Source organism: Ammospiza caudacuta, chromosome 9 (genome assembly GCF_027887145.1).
Source record: "Ammospiza caudacuta isolate bAmmCau1 chromosome 9, bAmmCau1.pri, whole genome shotgun sequence".
Taxonomy (NCBI): Eukaryota; Metazoa; Chordata; class Aves; order Passeriformes; family Passerellidae; genus Ammospiza; species Ammospiza caudacuta.
This window is the reverse complement of record NC_080601.1, coordinates 38,948,315-38,972,548: the sequence shown is the minus strand read 5'-3', so window position 1 is coordinate 38,972,548 and position 24,234 is coordinate 38,948,315. Positions and strand designations below refer to the sequence as shown.

Genomic DNA, 24,234 nt, shown 5'->3' with positions numbered 1-24,234 from the left:
CTATTTGACTATAAAGACTGTATTGCCCTTAGGCTTCACTTTTTTTTTTACTGAATACTGCAGTACATGCATTGTCTAAAATTTTGGGTGAAATTTCATGATGTCACACAGACACTTTTTACACATTAAAACATGCAAGGAAGTGCATTGACTTGAAGTTTGAGCAGCTGTGGAAAACACGTTCCCAGCCTTTCAGTGAGTTATATACTGCAAAGCAAACAGTCCAATCACGAGATAAATAACCCCGATGAGAGAGAAAAAGAAGGTTATAAACTTCAGGAGAGCAAGTTTCAAGGGTGTAATTAATTTAAACTGGAAAAAAAGAAGCTAAGAAGCTATAGAACACTGATTTACTTAGAAGATTATTTTCTGTAATTCACTCCCACTAAACTGCATTAATTACATAGGAGCACACAGACAGACACATGACTTTTGGCAATTTTAGGTTCAGTAAGTCTGTTAGAGTCATACAGTCTGGTCAGCCAAGACAACCTCACTGCAGCACATCCATTTATGCTGCCAGCTGGCCAGCTCAGAACAGAGAGAAGTGGGAGAGATCTCCTACCACGTCCCCATTTCCTGATCTGGTCTTGGCCCTCTAGAGCAGCTGGCAACCAGCGTCAGCAGCACGGGGGTCGAGGTGCCAGGAGCACACACACAGGGACAGAGGCAGGGGAGGCTGGCACAGGTAACCAGCTGAGCCAGTCCAGGGCTCCCAAGAAAAGAAGGAGGGCAGAGTGGAACAAGAAGGAGAGAGCAAATGACAGGAAAGAAAACTGCAAGGCTCCTGAACCATATTTAGATCATTTAACCTTGGACAGAACATCACCAAATAACCCTAACCCTATCTACAAGCACTAAATCCCAAGAGGAATTGTATGTTCTAAAAACATTGCAGAATCTTATCTCTAAAGCCTCAACGGAATGTCTAAATTTAGGCACCTAGTTGGTGTACCACAGTTTGGAGCCTACCTGCTGGAGACCATCCTCATTCGGGGGACAGCCTGAATAGATTTGGCCTACGTAGCATTTGTCATGTTCTTGGGAGTACCTTAGGAAATCTACCACTCTGGTGAGTCAGATGCATTGTGTCTGTTGCTGTACAGGCTTTTCTCTCAATTGTGTGACTCCTCAGCCAGTAGCCACTTGTACCTGCTCCTGTTTGCATCCCTGCTGAATCCCTGGAAGGGGCAATATTGCTGCTTATATCACTGCAGGGTGGACTGGGCTGGGGGACTAACGGAGACTTTTCATAGGGTTTTTATAGGGCCTTTTTTATTTTCTGTTACTCTCTTTAAAGCAAGCAGTCAGTGTCCCAGGGCTGTGCATCCTTGCACAGAAGAGGCACAGGACAGAAGACAGTCAGTCATCATTGGCAGCTCAGATACCAAAAGAAGAGCTTGTGAAAGCTCATCTTTTAGTCACTGTCAGCAGGTTTATGGGGACAAATCCTCCTTCTTGGGTGCAAATCACTGGAGGCAGACCCCTCCATTTACTACCATGGTGTGCTGTCTCCAGTTTGGCAAACTCAAGGGCAGAGCCCTCCAGCCATACCTGCCTTTGGTGCAGATAATGCAGTGTGGAGGCATCAGGGGGTGTGGGTCTGTACTTACCTTCAGAATGAGCTCCTTGGCCGAGTGGGACATCAGGATTCTGTCGCACCAGGCTGGACATCTCGTGTTCATGTACTGCCTTCCCTGGCTGGAGTCCTCGCTGTAGGGATAACTGCAAACAAACCCCATCCACAACCATCAGTGACTCTTGGCAGAGCAGTCTGAAACCTCTGGCTCAAAGGGCCACATTTCTTACAAAATGTCATTGTTAAAAAGCAGCTCTTCAGACACTTTTTTTTTCTCCTCCCTCTTTCCTTTTCATGTGCTCTTTTTCTACATCTCTTCTCAGATCTACAACTCTACTGCATGGTTAAGAAGTTAAGACATACACAGTTTAAACACTCTCACCTCCTACCTTGTGCTTTTGTGAGAATGTTTAAAGACAGCAAACTGTTTATCTGTGTGAAGTACAAAAAATCAGTTCAACAACAACTTGAAATTAGACAAGAGACTACAGAAAATGTACATGCAGAAGCTGAAAAATGAAACCTAGGGGAAAAAGGTTCATCTTATGTGATTTCTTCACAGGATTCTCTCAAGGGGAGTTATAATAATTTAACAGAAATAATTATATATATAATATATATATAATTATCCATGAATAATTTAACAGAAAACAGAGTTCAGAGTGCTGGGACCACTGCAGCAGTACACAAACCTCTCCTGTATGGATTCTTTAAGGGTGACAGAAAGGAAGACAGGACAAGATAGCAGGGTTTGCAGGAGATTTCTTCTGAACCAAGGAATCAGGAATGTGGTTTAAAGAAAGTGATGCTGACTACATAAGATCCCATACCTATGAAACTGTGTTAAGGAAAAGCATATTATTTTGTAAAAACATCTCAAATAGAAGCAGATTAAATGGTAGTTACACTCTGGGGCCATCATTAAAATGCTATGACATCACCAGTGCATCCTGACTTAGCTTTAAAGGGCAACAGAAAGTATTTATTTTAATCTACAGAATATAACTAAAGGTAACACACCAGCGTGAGCCCACGGGCTGCGATCATCTGAAGCACCTGAAGGGCAACCTCTGGCTCAACCTCAATAAGCTGAGGCCAGAATTTTTCATGTCTCATCCAAATCTTCTCATCAGTTTACTAAGACAGAACTTTGCATTTGATGATGGCTCACCACACTGTAAGGCCCACTGTTTTTTAGACCATTTCCAAAATGGCATGTGGGAGTAGCTAAGAAGGGGTTTTGGAGAAATCCAGAGGGTTTGTGACAGGCTCAACTTCTTGAATACTGGGCCTGAATTAACTGAAGTCTGCCCTTGATAAAACTCTTAAAACCCCCAAACATCTACATATGTATGTGTGAGAGTACTTGAAATGACATTTGCATTTTATTCTGCTCCTCGCTGAATTTATAAAGGAAATACTGAGATTTTTCAGTGTCTTAAAATAAAATTTCTAGTATTGTACAAAAAAGGTTTGCACGCTTGAAGAGAAACTTATTTACCATCCTGTTTGGTGTGATACTCAAACGGAGACATCCAGCTCTCTACCAAATGGGTTTACAAGCTACACTGCCGTTAAAAAGATTAGCCATGGCAAACATCCAAGAAAAGCGTACTGAATGTATTGGAACAAACCAGTGATCTCAGTACGTTTTCCACCTCATCAAACCTAACAAGACTCATTTTCAAAACATATTATGAGAATTCAATTTGCTGCTTCACTGACATACAGAAGTACAGCTTATTTCTGAGTGTCTGTGAAATATTTTGATGATGTAATACTATATTGGTAGCAGAAGCTCTTTGTCTGCAACTTAAGGGTTGACTTTTTCTCGTAACCTCTTACTTTACTGATTCCAGAACCCCACATAACTGAAGCTACTTTTTATGACATAAAGGTATAAGAATCAATCACATTTCATATAATCCTTCCTTTTACAGCATTAACTGTATGGCTTTTGAAATATGATGTTCCATACTTGGAATGATCTGTTACTGCTATGTGTTAAAGCATTAAATCCTAGAGCCTATATTCTATTAAATGGTATTTATCAATTTGCTTTATGTATCTTAATGTTTTCACAGGGTGAAAACTTCTGCCAATTTTTCAAGGTCCATAGCACTGATCACTCAGTCAAAAAGTTACTGTAGTTTACAAGTATCTTTGACAAATCAGATTTCTAATGGCTGGGACAGAGATGAAAATAAATGCTGCAAAATTGTCCAGACAAAATGGCCTGTAGGTAATAGTTTAATATAATAAAGAGAGGCAAACTCTTATTTTTATAAGAAAGAATCCTTCAAAGGAAGCACGAAGCATGGAATGTTGTGTCTCACTGCACTCCAATGAATAAAACTCCCTCCCTGCATCCACTCTGCCGTGTGGAAGTCCTAATCTCAGTGAAATACTGACACTAACATAATAAAATATCCTAAGATGCCTCCAAAACTGGGAGAACTATTAGCACTCCTTCATGCTCTAGAGGGGTCACAAACACTTTGGAATAAGCAAAATTCTTTTGTAGATAGGCTCAAATAGTGGCCATAGCTAAATATGACTCAAAATTCCCATGAGGGATCCTTTTTTTTGTGACTTCTGGGGTTGTAGGGCTATTTTAGTTTATTATATGCCATTGATCTAAAATAGATTTTAGCAAATAAAAGTTCTGTTAGAGGTTTCTGGAATATAACTGTCACTGAAGAAGACTTTGTTAAACATGCTGCTGAATGTATACTATTCCAGAACAGAACTTTTCAAATACCATACGCCTCAGAAGTTGTGGCCATCATCCTGCTCCACAGCTAAGCGAACAGCGGCACGAAAATTGTGTGACTGCTTCCAGAGTCATCTGCATGTGAACTCCGAAGCTTTTGCTTGTTTGCTGTGTTTCTAAGAGTCCTGTCCCCAAGGATACTCTGGTGTCTTACATAATGTTACTTCCTTTGGATGTAGCCGATCAGATTTAAACCCAGTCACGAGCAGCAATGGAAGGAGAAGCCCACAGACGCACAGGCGTTTTAGGAAGGATGACGGCTCTGATGCAGCCAAAACAGACAGATGTCGCAGAATCGAAGCCTTAGGGAAAACGCCCAAAGGCTCAGAAGCAGCTGCTGAGGCAGCACTGGTTCCACACGGAGCCCCTGGGTGCCCCACGCTCGGGGATGGTGTGCACGGCGGGCACCACGGGCTGCGGGAACCACGGCGAGAGGCACCGCAACGTGCCAGCTGCCTGCTCCCCACAGCCAGAGCCTGAGAGCGATGATCCATGCCACAGCCAGAGCCTGAGAGCGATGATCCATGCCACAGCCAGAGCCTGAGAGCGATGATCCATGCCACAGCCACTGCCTGAGCAGCGACCCATCCCACACCTGCCTGAGCACCAACCCATCCCACAGCCAGAGCCTGAGAGCGATGATCCATGCCACAGCCACTGCCTGAGAGCACCAACCCATCCCACAGCCAGAGCCTGAGAGCAATGATCCATCCCACAGCCACTGCCTGAGTACCAACCCATCCCACACCTGCCAGAGAGCACCAACCCATCCCACATCTGCCAGAGAGCACCAACCCATCCCACACCTGCCTGAGAGCACCGACCCATCCCACACCTGCCAGAGAGCACCAACCCATCCCACACCTGCCAGAGAGCACCGACCCATCCCACACCTGCCAGAGAGCACCAACCCATCCCACACCTGCCAGAGAGCACCAACCCATCCCACACCTGCCTGAGCACCAACCCATCCCACACCTGCCAGAGAGCACCAACCCATCCCACACCTGCCAGAGAGCACCGACCCATCCCACACCTGCCAGAGAGCACCAACCCATCCCACACCTGCCTGAGAGCACCAACCCATCCCACACCTGTCTGAGAGCACCAACCCATCCCACAGGCACTGCCTGTCAGCACTGGCCCATCCCAGGTGGCTCTCAGGAAACTGGAAAATACTTCCACTTGCTGCAGTGGCCAACGAGACACACGAGTGTGCCAATCCACGCTTCCACTCGACCGTTCACTTTTTGCTCTTTCTAAGCTGGCTTCATGGTTTCCCTTCTCTTTTCCTTCCTCTCAACCCCACTTCTTGACCGCTTCTTTGCCTTTAGGCATAAATAATCTCATAAAATTACTGTAAATTTAAGGTTGTGTACATGCAAAAAAGCAGAACTATTCTTGTAATACCCATCTTCCAAAAGACGTTAGGAATAAGACTGTCTGTGATCAAGGGCAGTAAGTTAGATTTGTTTTGCTGACATCTCCAGCCTCTTTTTTACACACACTATATCATGTCTATTTAAAAATACAATGAGGAAATGGGGAATTCCCTGTGGAACAAATTTGATGCCCTATTTAAAACAGTGGCAAAGTTCTAGGAATTTAGGACCTTAGCCACTCATGTTAGCAGGGTAATAAATACAAAAAGAGACTGTTATTCTCGGTGTATTCCAGCCAGCAGAATTATACAAAATACACTTTGACTCTGCATGCCCCTGGACATGCAGACAGGTAGTTCTGGAGCATCCACGTGAAAAGCTTGCATAATTTATTTCCACTTGTTTAGGACTTACTCCTTCTGAAGATGCAGCTTGTAGCTGCTTTTCCATCCGATTACACAAACTTCTGTTTCAGTTGCACTCATTTAATCAGGATTACTGTCAGGTGGGTTTTCTGAATAAAACTTCCAGCAACATCATTAATATAATGTTCAATACTGTTGAAATTTAACCAAACACTTTGATGAATTGCTAACTTACTCTGTTAATAAGGAGCAGGCCGTCCAATGAACTACTGTTGTCACAGTCAATAAGGATGAGAACTACTTGGCAATTGTTTGGGGAAAATAAACCATTAAGAGGGTCAGTAATATCAGAGCACTACTACTGTTGACAGGTATTGTCAGAGATGATTAGACACCTTTACAAAAATGCTTACTGCAGGGTGAAAAGTTGTCCGACATCATAAACCATCCTGTCAGCACTGCCTTAACTCAAAACACAAGCCAACAATGCTGTGTATATAAATGTCTCCTTAACTGGCATTTCCAGCTAGGAAAAATGCTCCTAATGAACTCTTCTCGTGTGCAAGCATGGATAAAATCTGCTAGTGAGATGGGTGAAATGTACTTTCTAACAGGAAACAATTAATTCCCTCTGGAGGGCTCCTACCTGTAGCTGCCACAGGCAGTGTCCTCTGCTCGTGCAGTGCCACCGTGGGATGTGCTGGGGACACCCTGTGATGGGGACAAACTGTGATGGGGACACCCTGTGCGGGGACACCCTGTGCTGGGACAAACAGTGCTGGGACACCCTGTGATGGGACAAACAGTGCTGGGACACCCTGTGCTGGGGACATCCAGTACAGGGACACCCTGTGCTGGGACACCCTGTGCTGGGGACAAACAGTGCTGGGGACACCCTGTGATGGGGACAAACAGTGCTGGGACACCCTGTGATGGGGACACCGTGTGATGGGACACCCTGTGCTGGGACACCCTGTGATGGGGACACCCTGTGATGGGGACACCCTGTGCTGGGGACAAACTGTGCTGGGGACAAACTGTGATGGGATACTCTGTGATGGGACACCCTGTGCTGGGACACCCTGTGCTGGGGACACCCTGTGCTGGGGACAAACAGTGCTGGGACACTCTGTGATGGGGACACCCTGTGCTGGGACACTCTGTGATGGGGACAAACAGTGCTGGGGACACCCTGTGCTGGGACACCCTGTGCTGGGGATACCCTGTGATGGGGACAAACAGTGCTGGGGACACCCTGTGATGGGGACACCCTGTGATGGGGACAAACAGTACTGGGACACCCTGTGCTGGGGACACCCTGTGCTGGGGACACCCTGTGCTGGGGATACCCTGTGATGGGGACACCCTGTGCTGGGGACACCCTGTGATGGGGACACCGTGTGATGGGGACACCGTGTGATGGGACACCCTGTGCTGGGACACTCTGTGATGGGGACAAACAGTGCTGGGGACACCCTGTGCTGGGACACCCTGTGCTGGGGATACCCTGTGATGGGGACACCCTGTGCTGGGACACCCTGTGCTGGGGACAAACAGTGCTGGGGACACCCTGTGATGGGGACACCCTGTGATGGGACACCCTGTGCTGGGACACCCTGTGCTGGGACACTCTGTGATGGGGACACCCTGTGATGGGGACACCGTGTGATGGGACACCCTGTGCTGGGACACTCTGTGATGGGGACAAACAGTGCTGGGGACACCCTGTGCTGGGACACCCTGTGCTGGGGATACCCTGTGATGGGGACACCCTGTGCTGGGACACCCTGTGCTGGGGACAAACAGTGCTGGGGACACCCTGTGATGGGGACACCCTGTGATGGGACACCCTGTGCTGGGACACCCTGTGCTGGGACACTCTGTGCTGGGACACTCTGTGATGGGGACAAACAGTGCTGGGACACCCTGTGCTGGGACACCCTGTGCTGGGGACACCCTGTGCTGGGGACAAACAGTGCTGGGGACACCCTGTGCTGGGGACAAACTGTGATGGGATACTCTGTGATGGGACACCCTGTGCTGGGGACAAACTGTGATGGGATACTCTGTGATGGGACACCCTGTGCTGGGGACAAACTGTGATGGGATACTCTGTGATGGGACACCCTGTGCTGGGGACAAACTGTGATGGGATACTCTGTGATGGGACACCCTGTGCTGGGGACACCCTGTGATGGGGACATCTGGTGCTGCTCTGGGACCCTGCCTTCTACAGACCACGCTGCCAGTGCTGCTCTGGGAAGTGTGGCAGCACTCACCAGGCAACAGTGGGGAAAATTCAGCTATTTGATATTTTTTATTCCAGTAAAGGTCATTCTGAACAACTGCAGCCTATATCTAGGTTCAAATGCAGATCATTTAGCAAACTTTATCATGTTTCAGGGAGTGGAAATGCCTCCTGTTCAAAAACTCCTTGTGCTTGCTCATCTGTCAATTGTCCCCACATTTTATATCACCAATTTTTTTATAATACAAAGTATTTGAGATGGGATGAAACTATAAAGCATCAATGAAAACTGAGCTCTTTCTGGGAAGAACTGAGACAATTTTGATTTGGCTCATTATATTTTTGAACTTAGGTATGAGTCCTCACATTTACTAAACCTTTTCTCACTTTTAACTTCAAAAGGGGAAAAATCTCAACCACTCTTCATCAGGAAATTATTTACTATTTTCTTATTTTCTGAGAAAATGTTGGATCAATTTACCTTCAGCTCTGATGTGCTCTCAGATTGTCTAAGATACTTTTATCTGAAGAAAGGATGGTGAACGTGGACTGCCAATACAACCTTTGGGTGTTCTGAAAGTTTTAAGACCAAATATGTAAATAAAAATATTTTGATATTTTTATTTTGCAGTCAGCACTAGTGTGAGCTGGTACGTAAGTGTGATTTCAACAAAATGCCATTCAACCAATCAAAGGGTGACATCTAACTTTTGTCAGCTACCAGAGTGTTAGTTTCTTCCTCAAAATCGAATTAACACTTTTTATTTCCCTGAACCTGAAAGGGAGAGTTGGAGCTGGGTTCCCTAGATCTCTTCCTAACAAATTACCCCATGTAATTTATCTTCATATGCACATCTTAGGCAGCAGATCTAAGCTAAGCAGTAAGACACGCTGGTGTTTGAATTAGATTATCTGCTTCACAGGTACCAGAACACTAACAAGCCTCGGTGATGCTGTGCGAGCCAACTGGCCACGTATGTGTCTCACTCCAGCCAAATCAGGAGGGCAAACAGAGCCCTGCAAACACAGCAGTTACGGAGCACTGTGTTAACCAGCTGCTGCTTGCACAGGCTGCGCTGACACCATGGTGACAGCACCAACAATTGGAGTCAAAGGTGACAACGGGACAGGGGGTCACCCGGGCAAAGCAGCAGCACAGGGCAGGATGGGTAAACAGGACTTGAGCCCTGAGTCTGGGCACAACACAAAACAGGAGGTTAATGGCATGGTATTTTTATCAGAACCTTTTAAATAGATTTATGCTGGGCATATTGCTTTTTGGCTTAACAGTCTTCTTTAGAAAATACTGGTCTGTAATATGCCTCAGAGTGAGCATTCCTGTATCACCAGCATTGCAGGACCTTTTTCAATTTAAAATATAAATAAACCCAGAGCCCATTTTTTTTCCATAAAGCACAATGCACTTTCTGTGAAGAACAGCCACCCAGCAGTATGGTGTCCATACCACCCTGTGGCCAGACCCTGGTGACAGGAGGACACGTGCTGGCACTCGCTCCGTGCCAGGACCTGCCCAGGACCAGAGGCTGGCACACGGCTGATGGCAAGGGGCACACTGTGCTCTGCTCTGGCCCCAGAGCCCTGGGGAGGCCCAGCTGGCAAAAACCGATTATTTGGCAATGCCAGTGCCTCAGCAAGCGAACACCGAGTGAGGAACCCTACTGCTTCAATAACAGTAATGCTGTACCTCACGCAGTGTATGCAATACTGCTACTATTACAAGTGGATAAATGGAATTATGAATAATGTTGGCTTGTTGGGAAGGACCCCGTGCTGACTTGTACAGCCTGATGTTACTATCTATGCCTGTGATTGAGCTCGATGTCTTTTCTGGGAATATGCCTCCCTGGGAACCTGAGGGAAGAAATGGGTCAGGATTCAAGCTCCAAACTCCTGGGCTTTTCAGCACTACATTCACACAGGACAGCCTGGCTGGCAGCAAGGACCATGAGCTCTTTAGAATACTTTATTTATTTTCTGCTGGCAGTGTGGTCTGTAGTCCTTACCTTACACATGGTGTAGAGTAATTCTTTGAAATTTTTTAAATTCATTTGTGGTCCTTTCTTTTCCCCTTTGCCACAATTCCTTAAACCAGACCTTGGGTAATGCTGTCTGGTTCCTCACAAATTAAAGAAACACTCTGTTTCAATTTGAAAATTGAGAATTGGTGAGAGCGGCACTGGTTTAATGTGAGTGGAACCATGGAGGCAAGATCTGTCTGAAAAATCATTGTAATAATTAAATTCATATTGCTTTGGAGGAAATGACAGCTGTCTCTCTGTTTCCAGCTGGGAAATTGTGCTTCAGCCTTAGATGCTGGAAGCACCCAGACAACTACATCATGTCAGGTGGGAATTTGTTTGTTGGGGGGCTGAGAGATCCATGGATGATTTCAGACACCTCACTAATACCTGGAAGGAGTTTTACAGTGCATGAGTGAGTCTGAAGTATTTCTGTTCAGTAGAAAATACTTAGTTTCCAAAAAAAAAAAAAAAAGTGTTATAAAAGTAACTGATAATGCAAGCACAAAAATAACCTAGGGCTTTTTCATCTGTGTGCCTAACTCCCCTTTTGTGAGACAACAGGACCAGCAGCACTACTGAGCAGGCATTCTAGGAAATGAGAATCCCATTTTCTTCAGGAGTGCTGTGCTGCCCCATCAGCAGGCAGTCTGTGTGACCTGAGAACATGCAGAGAGGCAGTGAGAACACTGGAAAGGAAGAGCAGCCTGCTGACACCTAAACCATCATCTTGGCCTTCCATTTCATACCCAAGGGTGACACTGGGGCTCTGTGCATTGGCACCCACAGTCTCTGCAGAAGGGAAGGAACAAGGGAGCACTCTGGGCAATGTTTCCTGCAGAGCTGGCTGGCTCAGTGTAAATCAGAGCACAAAAATACACTTGTCGTTGGGCAACCTCCTAGAACAGAGAAGGGTGATGGGACAAAATACAAGGTAGAGAAAAAATATTTTATATTTTTTCTAAATAAGATTTTTGCAGAACAATGAGCCAGTGTTAGAGAGAATTCCAAATGAGGAACTCTGCCTAGAGTAAATGAGATTCAGCCTGTCTCCTGCTCAGAGGCGTCAAAAGCCAAGACACTGCCAGTGCAGAGGGTCTGCTTGAGACAAATATCACACAGAGGGTATCTAAGACACAAACATATGTCCAACCAGTAAATTACATGACAGCCTAATTCAACAACAAACAAGAATAGGTCACTTTAAGAGAATGATTAATACATGAGATTGCTGTGCATGCAGCCTTATCTGAGAGCAAACCTTGTATGTGGGTGTGAACTCTTGCTAAAGTCAGCTCCTATCTTTGTTATACAACAGCTACAAGAATAATTATAATAATTAATGGAGAGCAGTGATAAAGGTAACAATTGCCCACCTGTATATTGACACACTGCAATGTTTTTACTTCTTTTTTTCACACCTCCTGCCTTTTGCAGTGATTGTTGACTACCACGAAGCCCTTTGCAGCCTCGCGCTGGGCTGTTTGCTCACAGCCAGACTCTTCAGCCTGTGAGTGACAGAGCTTACAGAGTTTAAAATTCTAACTTGTATTATTCTCCAGTGGCTTGGGCTGCTATATGCTACACTAGATCACAGAGGATAACAAGATGAAAACATGAACATTCACTGTATAAAATAAAAGACTGCAAAATATAGGAGTGGGTGAACAATGTCTGAGGAATATTCTGTTGGAATGATTTTGTACAGGTTGTCTAACACAGCAGAGCTGCCACGTGGTCTCTTGTTGAGCTGTGGCTGCCTCACCTTTGGCAGGTGTCGGCAGGACAGAGCAAGGGTTTGTGAGGGAAGGGTGGGCTCTGACAGGGCCCCAGGAATGCCCGGCCCCGGCTGTCCTCCTGCCCTGCCCTGCAGGCTCCAAGGGCCTGGGCAGAATGTGTGGGAGGCCCTGTGGACGCAGCACCGGCAGACCCGGGTCCAGAACAGGCAGGATGAGCCTCTTTCCCCTGCAAGTTCATTCACTGCATCCCTGGCATGCTCCTCGGGGCACAGGCATGCAGGGCGGTGAGCGGGCAGGGGTTATGCACATACATTAAAGAACTGAAAGGAACTCAGAATTGAAGATGAGTTTGGAAAATGCTTTAGGGATGCTGAACAGAGAGGAGATAACTGACAGGCCTGCAGATGCTGTCAGTGCTATAAAATCACAACAAAATGAAGGAATGGTTTGGGTTGGAGGAACCCTTGAGCTCAGTCAAGGCTTTGTCCTAGATGGTTCTAAGGGATGACTGCCTGAGAACCCCTCCCTCTGCACTGCATCATGATGGTCACCCACATCAGGAAGAAGAATTCACAGCAGATCAAGCAGACATTTGGTCTTAAATTACAGTATTGCACTGGGGAAGAACAACAGATTAGTTTTGAGTTCCTTAAGTATGCCTGCAGAAATGCTAGGTTTAGATGTGGCTGTAGGAGAGCTCAGAAGTGGCTCTCTAATCCTTCCCACATTCAAAGTTAACTAAAAAGTCCTGAAGATAATGTGCAGTAACACAGAGTCTGTCAAGACTCTGAGGAAACACCTTTGTATGTGCAGAAACCCTTATTTGCTGTGCTGCCTTAATACCATTCCATTTACAGATTCAAATTCAATTTGTAACTATAAATCTCATAGAAGTATTATATAAGTAATTATTTATACACACCAAAAATTATGTATGATTAAAAATATTTCTGATAAAGATACATTACTGGGCCTGTGGCCATGCAAGGACCACAGGATGGGCAATAGAATGCCCATGCCTTATGACACAGAAAGCAAGGAGGGATGGGTGAAAAAACATCCTAATAAAAAGCCAGTTTGCTCTTTATATATACATGCCATCTCTCAGTATATAATTTTTTTTAACAGTTTATTATTATTATTACTATTACCTAGTTGTTGAGAAGGAAACAGAGTGAGCAGAACTAAAACACACAGAGACTATTTACACCTAATTTCTGATCTCTGCTTGAGGGGAGCATGACACTGAAAAGCTCTTACGGAGTCTGAAGAAGCTGAAAACTATTCATGGAACAATGTGTTTTTGGTAAGCCTTGCTCTGGCCGAAAGCACTAGTGCTGGAGAAATGAAAAAGAAGAGTACGTATGGTATAAAAATTGTCTCACTGCCCCTCACCTTCACCTACCCTGCCCAGACACATGACGAGTGAGACACGCTCAGGGACGTACACACCCTGCTGGTCTGCTGTCATACTCAATCAATAAGGACAATTTAGAGTGGTGGTAACTCCGTGCATACTTCCAGTGTCCCAGGGGATCAATACAAATCAGTATCGCAGCTGGCTGGTAAGAAGCAATGAGATTATGATCACAAAAGGCAAGCTTCCCAAATTTTTTTAGTGTATGCCAAAACATCATACTTTTCTATCTGTCCACGAAGCATAAAATAGTAGTATTTAAACATATTAAATCTATTAACAAGAAAGTATATAAAAAGCATAGTTTTATCTGCCTCTTTTCTACTATTTTTTGAACTTTTTCTTTGTGAATGCAGTATTTCTTTCCCTTGAAAGCAACTGTGAGCTTTGACTTGCTCACTCTTGGAAAGGGACCATACATGTATAGAATGGCACCAAATCTTCCACAGATTTCTCCCAAACAGAACTGCCATTTGCAAAATGCTTGGTTTTGTACGATAGCAATAGCTGTCCATTCATGGCTAAAACACCTCAGGGACACTCTGACTAAAATCATGCATGTGTATTAAACCAGCCAATTTATTCTAACAGTCTTAAGTAGTTATGTGATGTTTAGTGAAACAGAAAAAGCAGAATCTAAGTTCCTGCCCTCACTCCTGATACCCCTCTTGGATTTCCCTGAGTGGGGGCAGTAGGCTCTACACCCCCAGCTGACTGCAGTCATCCAACAGCTTGAGGCAAAGACTGTCTTTATGGTGCAAAAACGTGATTTAACAGGTGGTCTGGGCCCAGTGCTTAGAAGTCCTTCCACATCTCTGAGCACACATTCCTGCCAGGTCTGTTTTAAGAGCAGCTATAAAAGACAGAATCAGCGGAACCCACATGATGAGCTATGGAGCACTACTGGCATGTGGTTTATTAGTGATGGAGGGGATGTGGGGAGAATAAACAATCATAAAAGGAACAGACATCATTATAATTTCTGCAATAAATATGGGAACATTCACATTTTACCAACAGTGCAAGTAATAATTATGTTGTAGCTAGTTAAATAAATGGATTATATATGAATCTTACCTGGGAGGAAATGAGATGTCCAGTTCATACAATCTGTCTTTAAAGACTGACAGCTCTCTGTCAAATTCTAAAAGCTATAAAAGATAGAAATAAATGCTTTCACTCTTTAATGTTGAACTGAAGCAATTTAAAAATACTATGTTATATAAAAGGAAATAAAAGAAAACTATGATCACACACAGCTTGAGGTATATCCTTCGTAGAATAGTTTTTATAACACAGTGCAAAACTGTCTGGACTATTTTGATACATAAACAGTGCCTTGAGAAAAGTGTTGAAAACATTCATTTTCCGCAGTGAAAGTTGTAACACTGGCTCTTCACAGCACTGCCCTATAAGGGCACTTACACCACAGGAAGGCTACATTTCTTGAAATTTCCTTAGTAGTCTCTTCAGAGATAAACTAGACTAGCATTAAAAAAGAACAGCAAACTGATATGCTAAACCAGCCCATGAGAATGTCAGTGAAATGCATCATATCAGTCTGTATTGTCTTTAGTGCAGATAACAGGTGCAACAATCACAGTGTGCACATCACTCTTCCCAAGCAAAGCCGAGTTCCTGTACGCCTGCTCTGGACGGTGCACGGCAGAGAGCAGACAGAGGGATATGAGACAGCAGGTAAAGGGTGCTCCCAGGCAGAGCACACAAGCAGGTGCTTAACAGATTTAATGTCTTGTATAAATATTAGTCCCAGCCACGAGCTCTACAGAAAGAATAAATATCCAGAGTCTCTGTTCATAAACACAAACCCAACTCAGTGATAACCGTCCCCATGAATCCCGTGGCTGTTCTGACGGACACAAAGGATCTCACTCCAGCCCCACGTCCCAGGGAGCTGCAGGCTGAAGGAAAAGCTCCTCATGCCCACGGTGCTGGCCCTGGCTCTGAGCGCCACTCGCTGTCCCGCGCCACGGCGGCGTTTGCCTGCCCATCATTAATCATGTCCCATCTCACAGCTGTGCTGATACCATTGTATGAATGGCAGAGGTTCCCAAAGATATTAGATCGTGTCCCCCTTTCCCCTCTGTCACCTCATAAATCATTCCTGAAATGTGCAATTAGCAGCTACTTGTACACATTAATTATCTGTGTGAAAAGCAGCTACCTGAACCACCTGCACTGCTGATTAGCTCCCTCTCCACGGCTCACCCAGCTCTCTCCAGGCTCTCCTGCCATATGCAGGTATCTTTACATGAAGATGCCAGGTGATGGGCAGCTTTCCCTGCTTTATTTCATTTGACACCAAACTCTGTGAGACAGTATGCTGGAAAGATTCTGCAATACCAATAACTGTGACAATCTGTGCTTGTTTTAACATCTGATTGAAAGCCTGAGAATTCAATATGCTTAGATAAATATTTTGAAATATCTATGTGGGAACTTACAGTATGTATCTAATAATAAAAGTGTTGGGCTGGTCCAGCACTCACTGGTCTAACTGAAGCAGTCTCAATGCACTTGAAGAATAAATGGATGTTTCCATCATCATGAATGTTTCCAGGCTCTGATTCTGTATTTCAGTAAGCAGAACAGATTGGCAGCCACAATACATAGACGATAGCTATGGAAACAAATGTCACCATCCCTTTCCTGCTCCGTGTGTCCCCATTTTAGAGCTATCAGCCATCCTGTGTGAATCTGGGATAGGAAAACAAGCTGCCATCCCCAGTTAAAACTATTAATTGAAATGTAAGTCTATACATTTTTCCTACTGGTCCAAGTAAACTGCTCAGAGTAGGGAAGGGGAGGTGTCAGGACAAAGGCTGTTTCTGAAGTGTTAAACTGTGAGGACTGAATGAAAGAACAATGCTCCACAGAACACAATGGTATAAATTACTCATGGGCATTCCAAGGGTTGGCAAAGTTCAATAGATGCATTGTCCTCTCATACCAATTCACATTTTCAAAATTTTATGCATTCAGATTGTTCTAGCTATGATGATATTTGCAAACTCAGTGAGGCCTGGGGTTTAAAGGACTAAGCATTTGGAGGTGCATTATCATCCACAGAAGTTTCTGCTGTGTTTGTTTGCTGCAGTTGTGTACGCAGTGTCTGTGCCACGCAGATGAGCTGCTGACACTGGTGGCAGATAACAGGAACAAGACAGCATTGTGTTCTGTGCTGCCAGTTTCCCAAGTGTCCCCAGGTAAAGCGACAGCTTCAACCTGAAGCCAAAGCCCAGCTAGGTGCCTAGAAGGATTTAGGGAATGCTCATGGTGAAGAATTCATCATGACATGTAAAACAACCAAATATTTTTACTGGATTATTTGCAAAAGCCTTTACTTCCTGCCATATATTAAATAATAATGCACTTTTATAAATTATTTTTTCCTAGTTATTAAGTGACTGTTACAGCATGTGTAACCTTCTGTCCAAACACGCCCAGGAGTGTGCAGACAGACACCTGCTGGCTCCTGCAAGGGCAAGGACAGGTTATCTGTGCGCTCAGGGCTGAGCACTGGGAACCCCCTGCAACTCTCTGCGTTTACCTGGCAGCACTGCAGGCAGCCAGGAGAGCAACAGAAGAGATGATGAAAACCTGAACGGTGCACTTTGAGAAAACTGCAGTTATTCTTTTCAGCAGAAGACCGTGTTTTAAGTATTATTTCTTGGTGTGAAAAGCATTTGCAGCATTCTCATTTAAGCCTGTAATCTCAAAATGCAAGATTTTTGTTGCAAAGGCAAGGTGTTCACTAAGCCTTGTCACAATGAATTACAAATGCCATTTGCCCTAAAAGCAACTTTAGTTAAAAGAAGGCACAGGGCCTGACATGGGCATCAGTCAATTCTATCTGCTTTACAGGTGCATGGGTGCCTGGAGCAACCTGGCGTGACAGAAAATTAATGAAAATTAACATGGGCAAGATGATACTGAGGAGCAGTCAGAATTTCACAGGGTATTGCCTTTACTTTTAAAGCATCTAACATTGTCTCTAAAAAACCCCACCTGGAACATACTCCTTTCATGGCAATTTCACCACAAGCTGCTCACTCATTTCCATACTGTACACCAATCACCACTGTGAATAATGTCATTGCTGGAACAGGAAACATGAGTATGTCTGTCACTCTAAATGCCTTAAAAATAAAGGCCAGAAAGCAATATATTGTTCTATTTAATTTATTCATAGTAAGATCATCTTTAGGAACCAATCTTTAAGGTGTTACATGACATGCTGTGGTAATTTGAGCAATTACACAGAGATTTTAAAATGCTGTGACTGGCAGACCATTCCAGAATTATATATCTGCTCCAACACCAAGTTGATGATATTACATCAAGATATTTGCTCTACAATGTCCAGTGACCAGCCCAACGGGAATGTCTGATGAGCACCTGAATGAAAACACCATCCATCCATCCATCCATCCATCCATCCATCCATCCATCCATCCATCCATCCATCCATCCATCCATCCACCCATCCAGTGTATCAACAGTTAGCCACTACAGCTACTCCCTGCGAGCCACTGTGACCCTCCCTGCTGGGAATGCGCCACACAGTATGTGTAGGAATGACTGCATTTGCAGTAAAGGATATTTCCTATTTATTTTGAGGAGAATTAAAAGCTTTCAGGACTGATAGCTGTGTCAGATGCAGTGCCCATCACCTCCTAGAGGGATTATCAGAACTGCAGGCTTTCCAGGGTGCTGTGTATTCTGCAAAACCTGCTGAAGGGAGTCTCACTTTTTGGTCCTTTTTTCTTGGCAGTGCTGAAACATGCATTTATGTGCTGGGGTGGAAGAGAAAGCAAAGCACAAAATTCTAAATTCCTACATTATGCAGCTTCACAGTAATCAAAGGGTTATAAGAGAGTCTAGGCAGTTGCAGCAACCAAGGTTCTGCTTACTTCAATTTAAAGCACTGGTAAAAGGTCAGCATCTATTGGGTACACTGCAATGGGCCACCTTGGCTAAAATCATACACGTATGAACCCCTTCAAACAGGGCAACTTAATTCAGTCATTGGAGTAGAACAATGGCAATTACTCATCAAGACCTACAGACCAAAGTCAGAGCACTGGTAGATCAGGAGGTGATATTAGCAGCATTTATCAAATCCATCCGCAGGGCCCACAAGAGAATTCACAGCTGTGAAAGGGAAATGAAGTTTCAGACCAAAAAGAGGAGATGAGCATACAGAAGTGACCTCAGAGAATTAAAACATGTGGACCCTGGTCACTGTAACCTCCTTTGCCAGTCTTGTGGAGCACACATTTTTTTCCGAGAGACTTTGGAAAGACAGTAATTTTATCCATCTTTCCAGTCCAAGTAAATTATTTAGAAACTGATTCAGCAGTCTACTGACTTCAGGTAAAAGCCTGTGGAAACGCTGATCCTTCCCACTTACCCATGAAAATGCTGTACATAACTCTGCCTGATATAAAGCTACTTCTTTCTCTAACAAAGACTATCTAAAATTATCTATATTACTACATATTTTGAATCTGAATCTTCTTTCTCTCATTGTCAGTCTTTAAAATCATGTTTCACAGAAAAAAACCCCAAATCACTGAATATAAATTTACCATTTATGCTGGTTTTGTATAATATTGTATTTCTGCAGATATCCACGTATCCTGAATGGCAGTGCTGTCAAATCACAAACACCCACACAGATGTGGGTCCATGGCACACAGAGGAATGTGGATCTGTGGCCACAGAGAAACGGCACCAAGAATTGTTCTCAGCATTGGGGGGAGGCACAGCACGGTGCTGGTGGCACCGAGGGCTGGCACGACTGGTGTGGACAAGCTGCCAAACACCCTGCTAACAGCTTCCAGGGCTCAGCCACCCCCTGTTCTGCAACCTGCAGCAGAGAATCCAGGTCCCACCCTGTGAGACTTCTGTTACTTGAAAAAAAACACATCAGAAATCAGAACCTGCTGTGCTACTTAGGAATTAGCTCTCAATGAGAAGACTGGAGCATATGTAAAGATAAACTAGCCAAGAAGCCAAAAGCACTGACACAGATGAAGCCTGGGCTTCCACACCTTTCCATGCTCTGATGGGAAAACTGCATTTTGCTGCTCACTCTCCTGGGATTCCAGTGCTTATGCCAAATTAAAAGAAAGTTGACTCTGGAAAATGTATTCATGCAAATTGACTTTTCACAACTTTTCTGGGACAGACACTAAATATTATTGCAATAATTCATACACTGTGCATAACAGCTTGTGACAAAGCTCCTTCAAAACGTCAGGAATGACTGAGTGGATGCGGTCTTTAAAACTGAAAGACTTTAATTAGTAATATCCTACTTGCAAATATGACACACTCCATGGATTATTTCATTAAACTTAATATATCTGTTACTGTGAAACATTAGTTTGTCCCACTTGGGAGTCCAAACCCCCATGCACCATCCTGTTACACAGTTACTTGTGAGCTGCAATTTGGCAAAAGCATGAAATATGGAGAATACAGTTTTAGTATTACTTGTAGAGTGGTTAAAAATGGAATTTTCTTGAGGAACGACTATGAAATTTTTCTTACTCGGGCCCCAGAGAGGGACCAGAGCCCACCTCTCCATCCTTGCAGCTGGGTACCCCACTCCCATCTCCAGCTGTGCCTTTTGAATGAGTGTCCTCAATAACTTCTCAAGTTAAACTTGCTTTTCTGTGTGCAATCTTTTGTGCATGCAGACATTCATCTGGGAGGTTATCAGGGGTACCTGGAGCGCACAAGAGGATTGAGCTACTGTACAGAGATGGTGAGAAAACAACTAAACACCTTTCTATTCTTATTTGGCTTGCCACAGACTTCGGGCAAGATGTGGCAGTTTTGGTATGGTGCTTGTGTGCACAAATATTAACTGTAAGGGATGATGGTGAGATCCACAAACTTGGGGACTGGAATGCGGGTGCAAACGTTGCTTCCCTGGATATTCTCTTCCATGTCACACAGGTTAAAAAGGGCCAAAACACATTAGCAGATCATACTACAGGCTGGATCACAGAGTGCAAATACAGATGCTGAACGTACTCTTAGGGCCAGACTTAAACAAGAGCCAATGCCTAAAAAAATAAATATATCACAGTACACTTGAATTATCCAGCAGCTGTATAGAACAGGGTGGGAGAAAAGGTCATGAAATAATATTTGTAACTTTGTGCTATGCACAAATTTTACACCAGAATAATTAATCTATTTGAAGCTTGCAGTAAACAGCTAACCCAACACATCTGGATTGACTTGTTTGTGCAATCTGGATTTGCATTTATGTTTTGCTAGTGAGAACAATTTATTTGTAGTATTTCCTATCTCTGTCATTTCTCATTTTGCAGTTTATCCAGTGGCATATCAATTACTCACTCATTTAAGCAAATGCAATTCTAAACACAAGAATGCTGCTTCTGAATAAAGATGCAGAGCATGAAGCCATTTTCCTATTAATACTTTATGAAAATCAGGCATCTCAGAAGACTATGTTAAATAAAAGAAGCAGTTCCAGGATAGACAGGATTTCCTTATGACCAGTCTGAGGAAGCAATGGTCCTAAGCAATCAATTTCCTTTCTCTATCCTAATTTGCCCTTATACATCATATTCAAGATTTTATCTGGACAGGGGCTGGTTGGCTCAGTGGATAAACCTCTGCCTTTTCACCTCTGGGATCATGGTTCAAGTCATACCCTGATGAAATGCACTTGATCGTCCTAATCTAGTTCCTAGTGGACAGTATTCCCATTATCTTTAAAAGGGTCAGAGCCAAGGCCATTGGGAAGAGTGCATTGTGCTATATCTTGTCTGTTGATTAATACATTTTCAGTGACGCCAGATCCTTAATCTTCATAAGCATACATATTCCCACAAAAATCTTAATAGAGGTCCCTTGTGGACTATATATTTCTGCTCAATTTGTGTATCATTTCGGGATTTCCTGGGAATACACGCAAAACCCCCCCAAATATATTGCTTAAAATGTAAAAGTATGTTTGCCTGTACTGTTTGCAATAACATCTCTGAGTTAACTAGCATGATAACACCTCACCTTAAATCACTACTTCTCAGAGGGAAAACAAGACCTTTAACTCAATCTGCACTTAGAGCACATTATAATTTTCTCTCGAGGCTGAACAGACACAGAATAAAGGGAATTTATTCTGTGAAGGGAAACTGAGTCAGAACATAATCTCCATAAGAGTTCACTGTTTGTCCTCTGCACCAGAAGAGCTGCTGCACAATTAAAATAAGAAATAGAATCACTTCCATTCCAAGAAAATCCAGGCTTGGAATCACTGGGTCTTTCAGCATAACACTCTTGGCTCTGGTTGGAATGAAGGCTGGTACCCCACCAGGGCCCCCTGAACCCTCTGGCAATGCTGGAGCTGCACGCAGCACCCCTGGGCCAATCCTTCTGCCCCCGAGCAGCCCAAACCCCAGAGGGACACAGGGACAGGTGCCTGTGGGGCTGGGGCAGCAGGGGCAGCAGGGGCAGCAGGGGCAGCAGGGACAGCAGGGACAGCAGGGGCAGCAGGACCCAGGGACAGCAGGACCCAGGGACAGCAGGGACAGCAGGGACAGCAGGGACAGCAGGGGCAGCAGGGACAGCAGGACCCAGGGACAGCAGGGACAGCAGGGACAGCAGCTGCGGGACCACCAGGGCAAGCACAGCTTCACTACCAGCCACTCTTCCACAAAGATCAATAGAAAAAAGAGATCATGATTTTAGCAGGAATATCAGCAGGTTCCACTCTTAAGACAATTAATTCACTGATCACTTTTACTACACAGTTGTGGCCCAAATCCTAAGGACAGTGCAATAGCTTCTGCCTGGACTGATTCTTTAATATAGATCATAGGAAAGACAGGAACGTAGGTACTATTCCTCACTTCTAACTGCAGTTAAAGATTATAAAATGATTCCTGATGATTAAATCGTTCCTCTGTAGTCATTACAGGTTTTTACATTCTGACTACATATTTATTTAATGGACTACTGAAGAAATACAATTTAGTTTGTGGTTCTTTGATATAAGTCAATCACCTGATTATATTTTTTCATTACATAATTACACTTGGCTTTCTTTTCTTTTGATTGTTTTGAAATTACCAGAGAACTCCTTCTGAAAAAAACACACTTATAGCCTGATCTATCACAAACAATTAAAGCATCTCCAAATATCTGGTAAAAGTGTAGGCTTATTCAAGAAGCCCCTGCCCCTCTTCGGGAAGCACCAGCGTGGCTGATTTTTACCCCTTAAGGGCTGCAAATGCAAAGCTACAGCTGTGTTTTGTGTGAGTGACGTGCTGGTGAGCCAGAGCCCCCTGAGAGCCCGCAGGAATCCGCGCAGGGCTCCAGGGCACCCTCTGCCCCTGCCGGGCCCCGGAGCAGGGACGGGGCGCGGTGGCGGCTGCTGGCCGGGGCCGCTGCCTCTGGAAGGTGTGGGAACCCTCATTTGTCACCACTCCAGAACGAGAAGCCCCATTTGTGCTTTGCCACCACTCATGGACAAGCCCAGGATGACACCGTGGAACCCATCAGCACAGCCTGGCTGTGTCCTACCCTCCAGGGCAGAAATGCTGAGCTTTTGCTCACTGAAAAACAACCTGACTGTGACCTGTCTGGTGCCAAAGGGGAACTGTGCACGCTGCAGCCCCTCCTGCCCACGTCTCTCAGTGCCCACCCTGCCCACACGCCCGCAGCACAGCTCGTGTGCTACGGACTCGCACCCTGCTCTGCTGGACGCACCACAACCCCAACGCACAATTCAGAATATAATCAAATAATAAACCAGTTCTGCATTGCTGCAACACCTGCTTTCAAACAGGCTTTATCTTTTTTCCTATCACCACGCAACTGGGTAAATCTGGGTGTTTCTTTCTGAAACACAATGATACAGAACGGTCATTGTACTCTGGGGTAATCAATATTGGTAATTGCTAAGCCAATTTTGGAATAAGCTACAGCTAAGTCTGAATAAACTACAGATTAGTTTGGGAAAATTACACCCGACAGATTACAGTATGCATTTCAAACTGAATTTCTGTTAAATAGGTGATTTGTATCTATATCAGATTTTTCATTAAAAATAATCATTTTTATAAATATATATTATGATTTTTTTTGTTGATTACAACGTAAAAAGGAAAGAATAACTGTGTATGGACAATGAAAAAGTAGCCTGTTGATAATAAATATTTGTCAGGCCTTGTCACATCCGTAAACATTCCTATGTAACTGAAGAGACACAGCACTGATAAAAAAATACCCTCTGAAAAATCAATGGATTTTGAGCTAAAGCAGTTGCTAAACACACAGAAAACATCTTTATCCAACAGCCCCAGTGCTGTGAAAATTCCCAAGCCTTGCATTGGTACAGCTAAGGAAAATTTAATCTTCCCAAATACTCATCAGGGCACTCCATCCTGCAGACCTGACAGCCCCACTTATAATTAATTATACAATTTCGATGGGAATATCGACTGCACAAAGCTATAAATCATAGAAAAAGTCAATAGGCATGGACACATTCAATCATGTCCCGACCAATGATTACTACTCTTAAAATACAATAATTATTTTCAGGAGCCAGCTTGAATTAAATTTCTGTCAGGCCGGTACAAGACCGGCGGTTGATGAAGGATGCGATGGATTTTTTGGGTT

The 24,234-nt window shown here is 44.2% G+C and overlaps 1 protein-coding gene across 3 annotated transcripts in view; it reads right to left on the bottom strand.

Moving 5' to 3' along the window:
- INPP5A (inositol polyphosphate-5-phosphatase A) overlaps positions 1-24,234 on the bottom strand; it is a 183,299-nt gene that overhangs the window by 5,575 nt on the left and 153,490 nt on the right. For all 3 annotated transcript variants that reach the window (XM_058810189.1, XM_058810188.1, XM_058810190.1), the window contains exons 12-13: positions 14,620-14,693; positions 1,614-1,725 (exon numbers count right to left, since the gene is read on the bottom strand). In XM_058810189.1, coding sequence (XP_058666172.1) covers positions 1,614-1,725; positions 14,620-14,693 — 186 coding nt within the window. The remainder of the gene's footprint in view (positions 1-1,613; positions 1,726-14,619; positions 14,694-24,234) is intronic.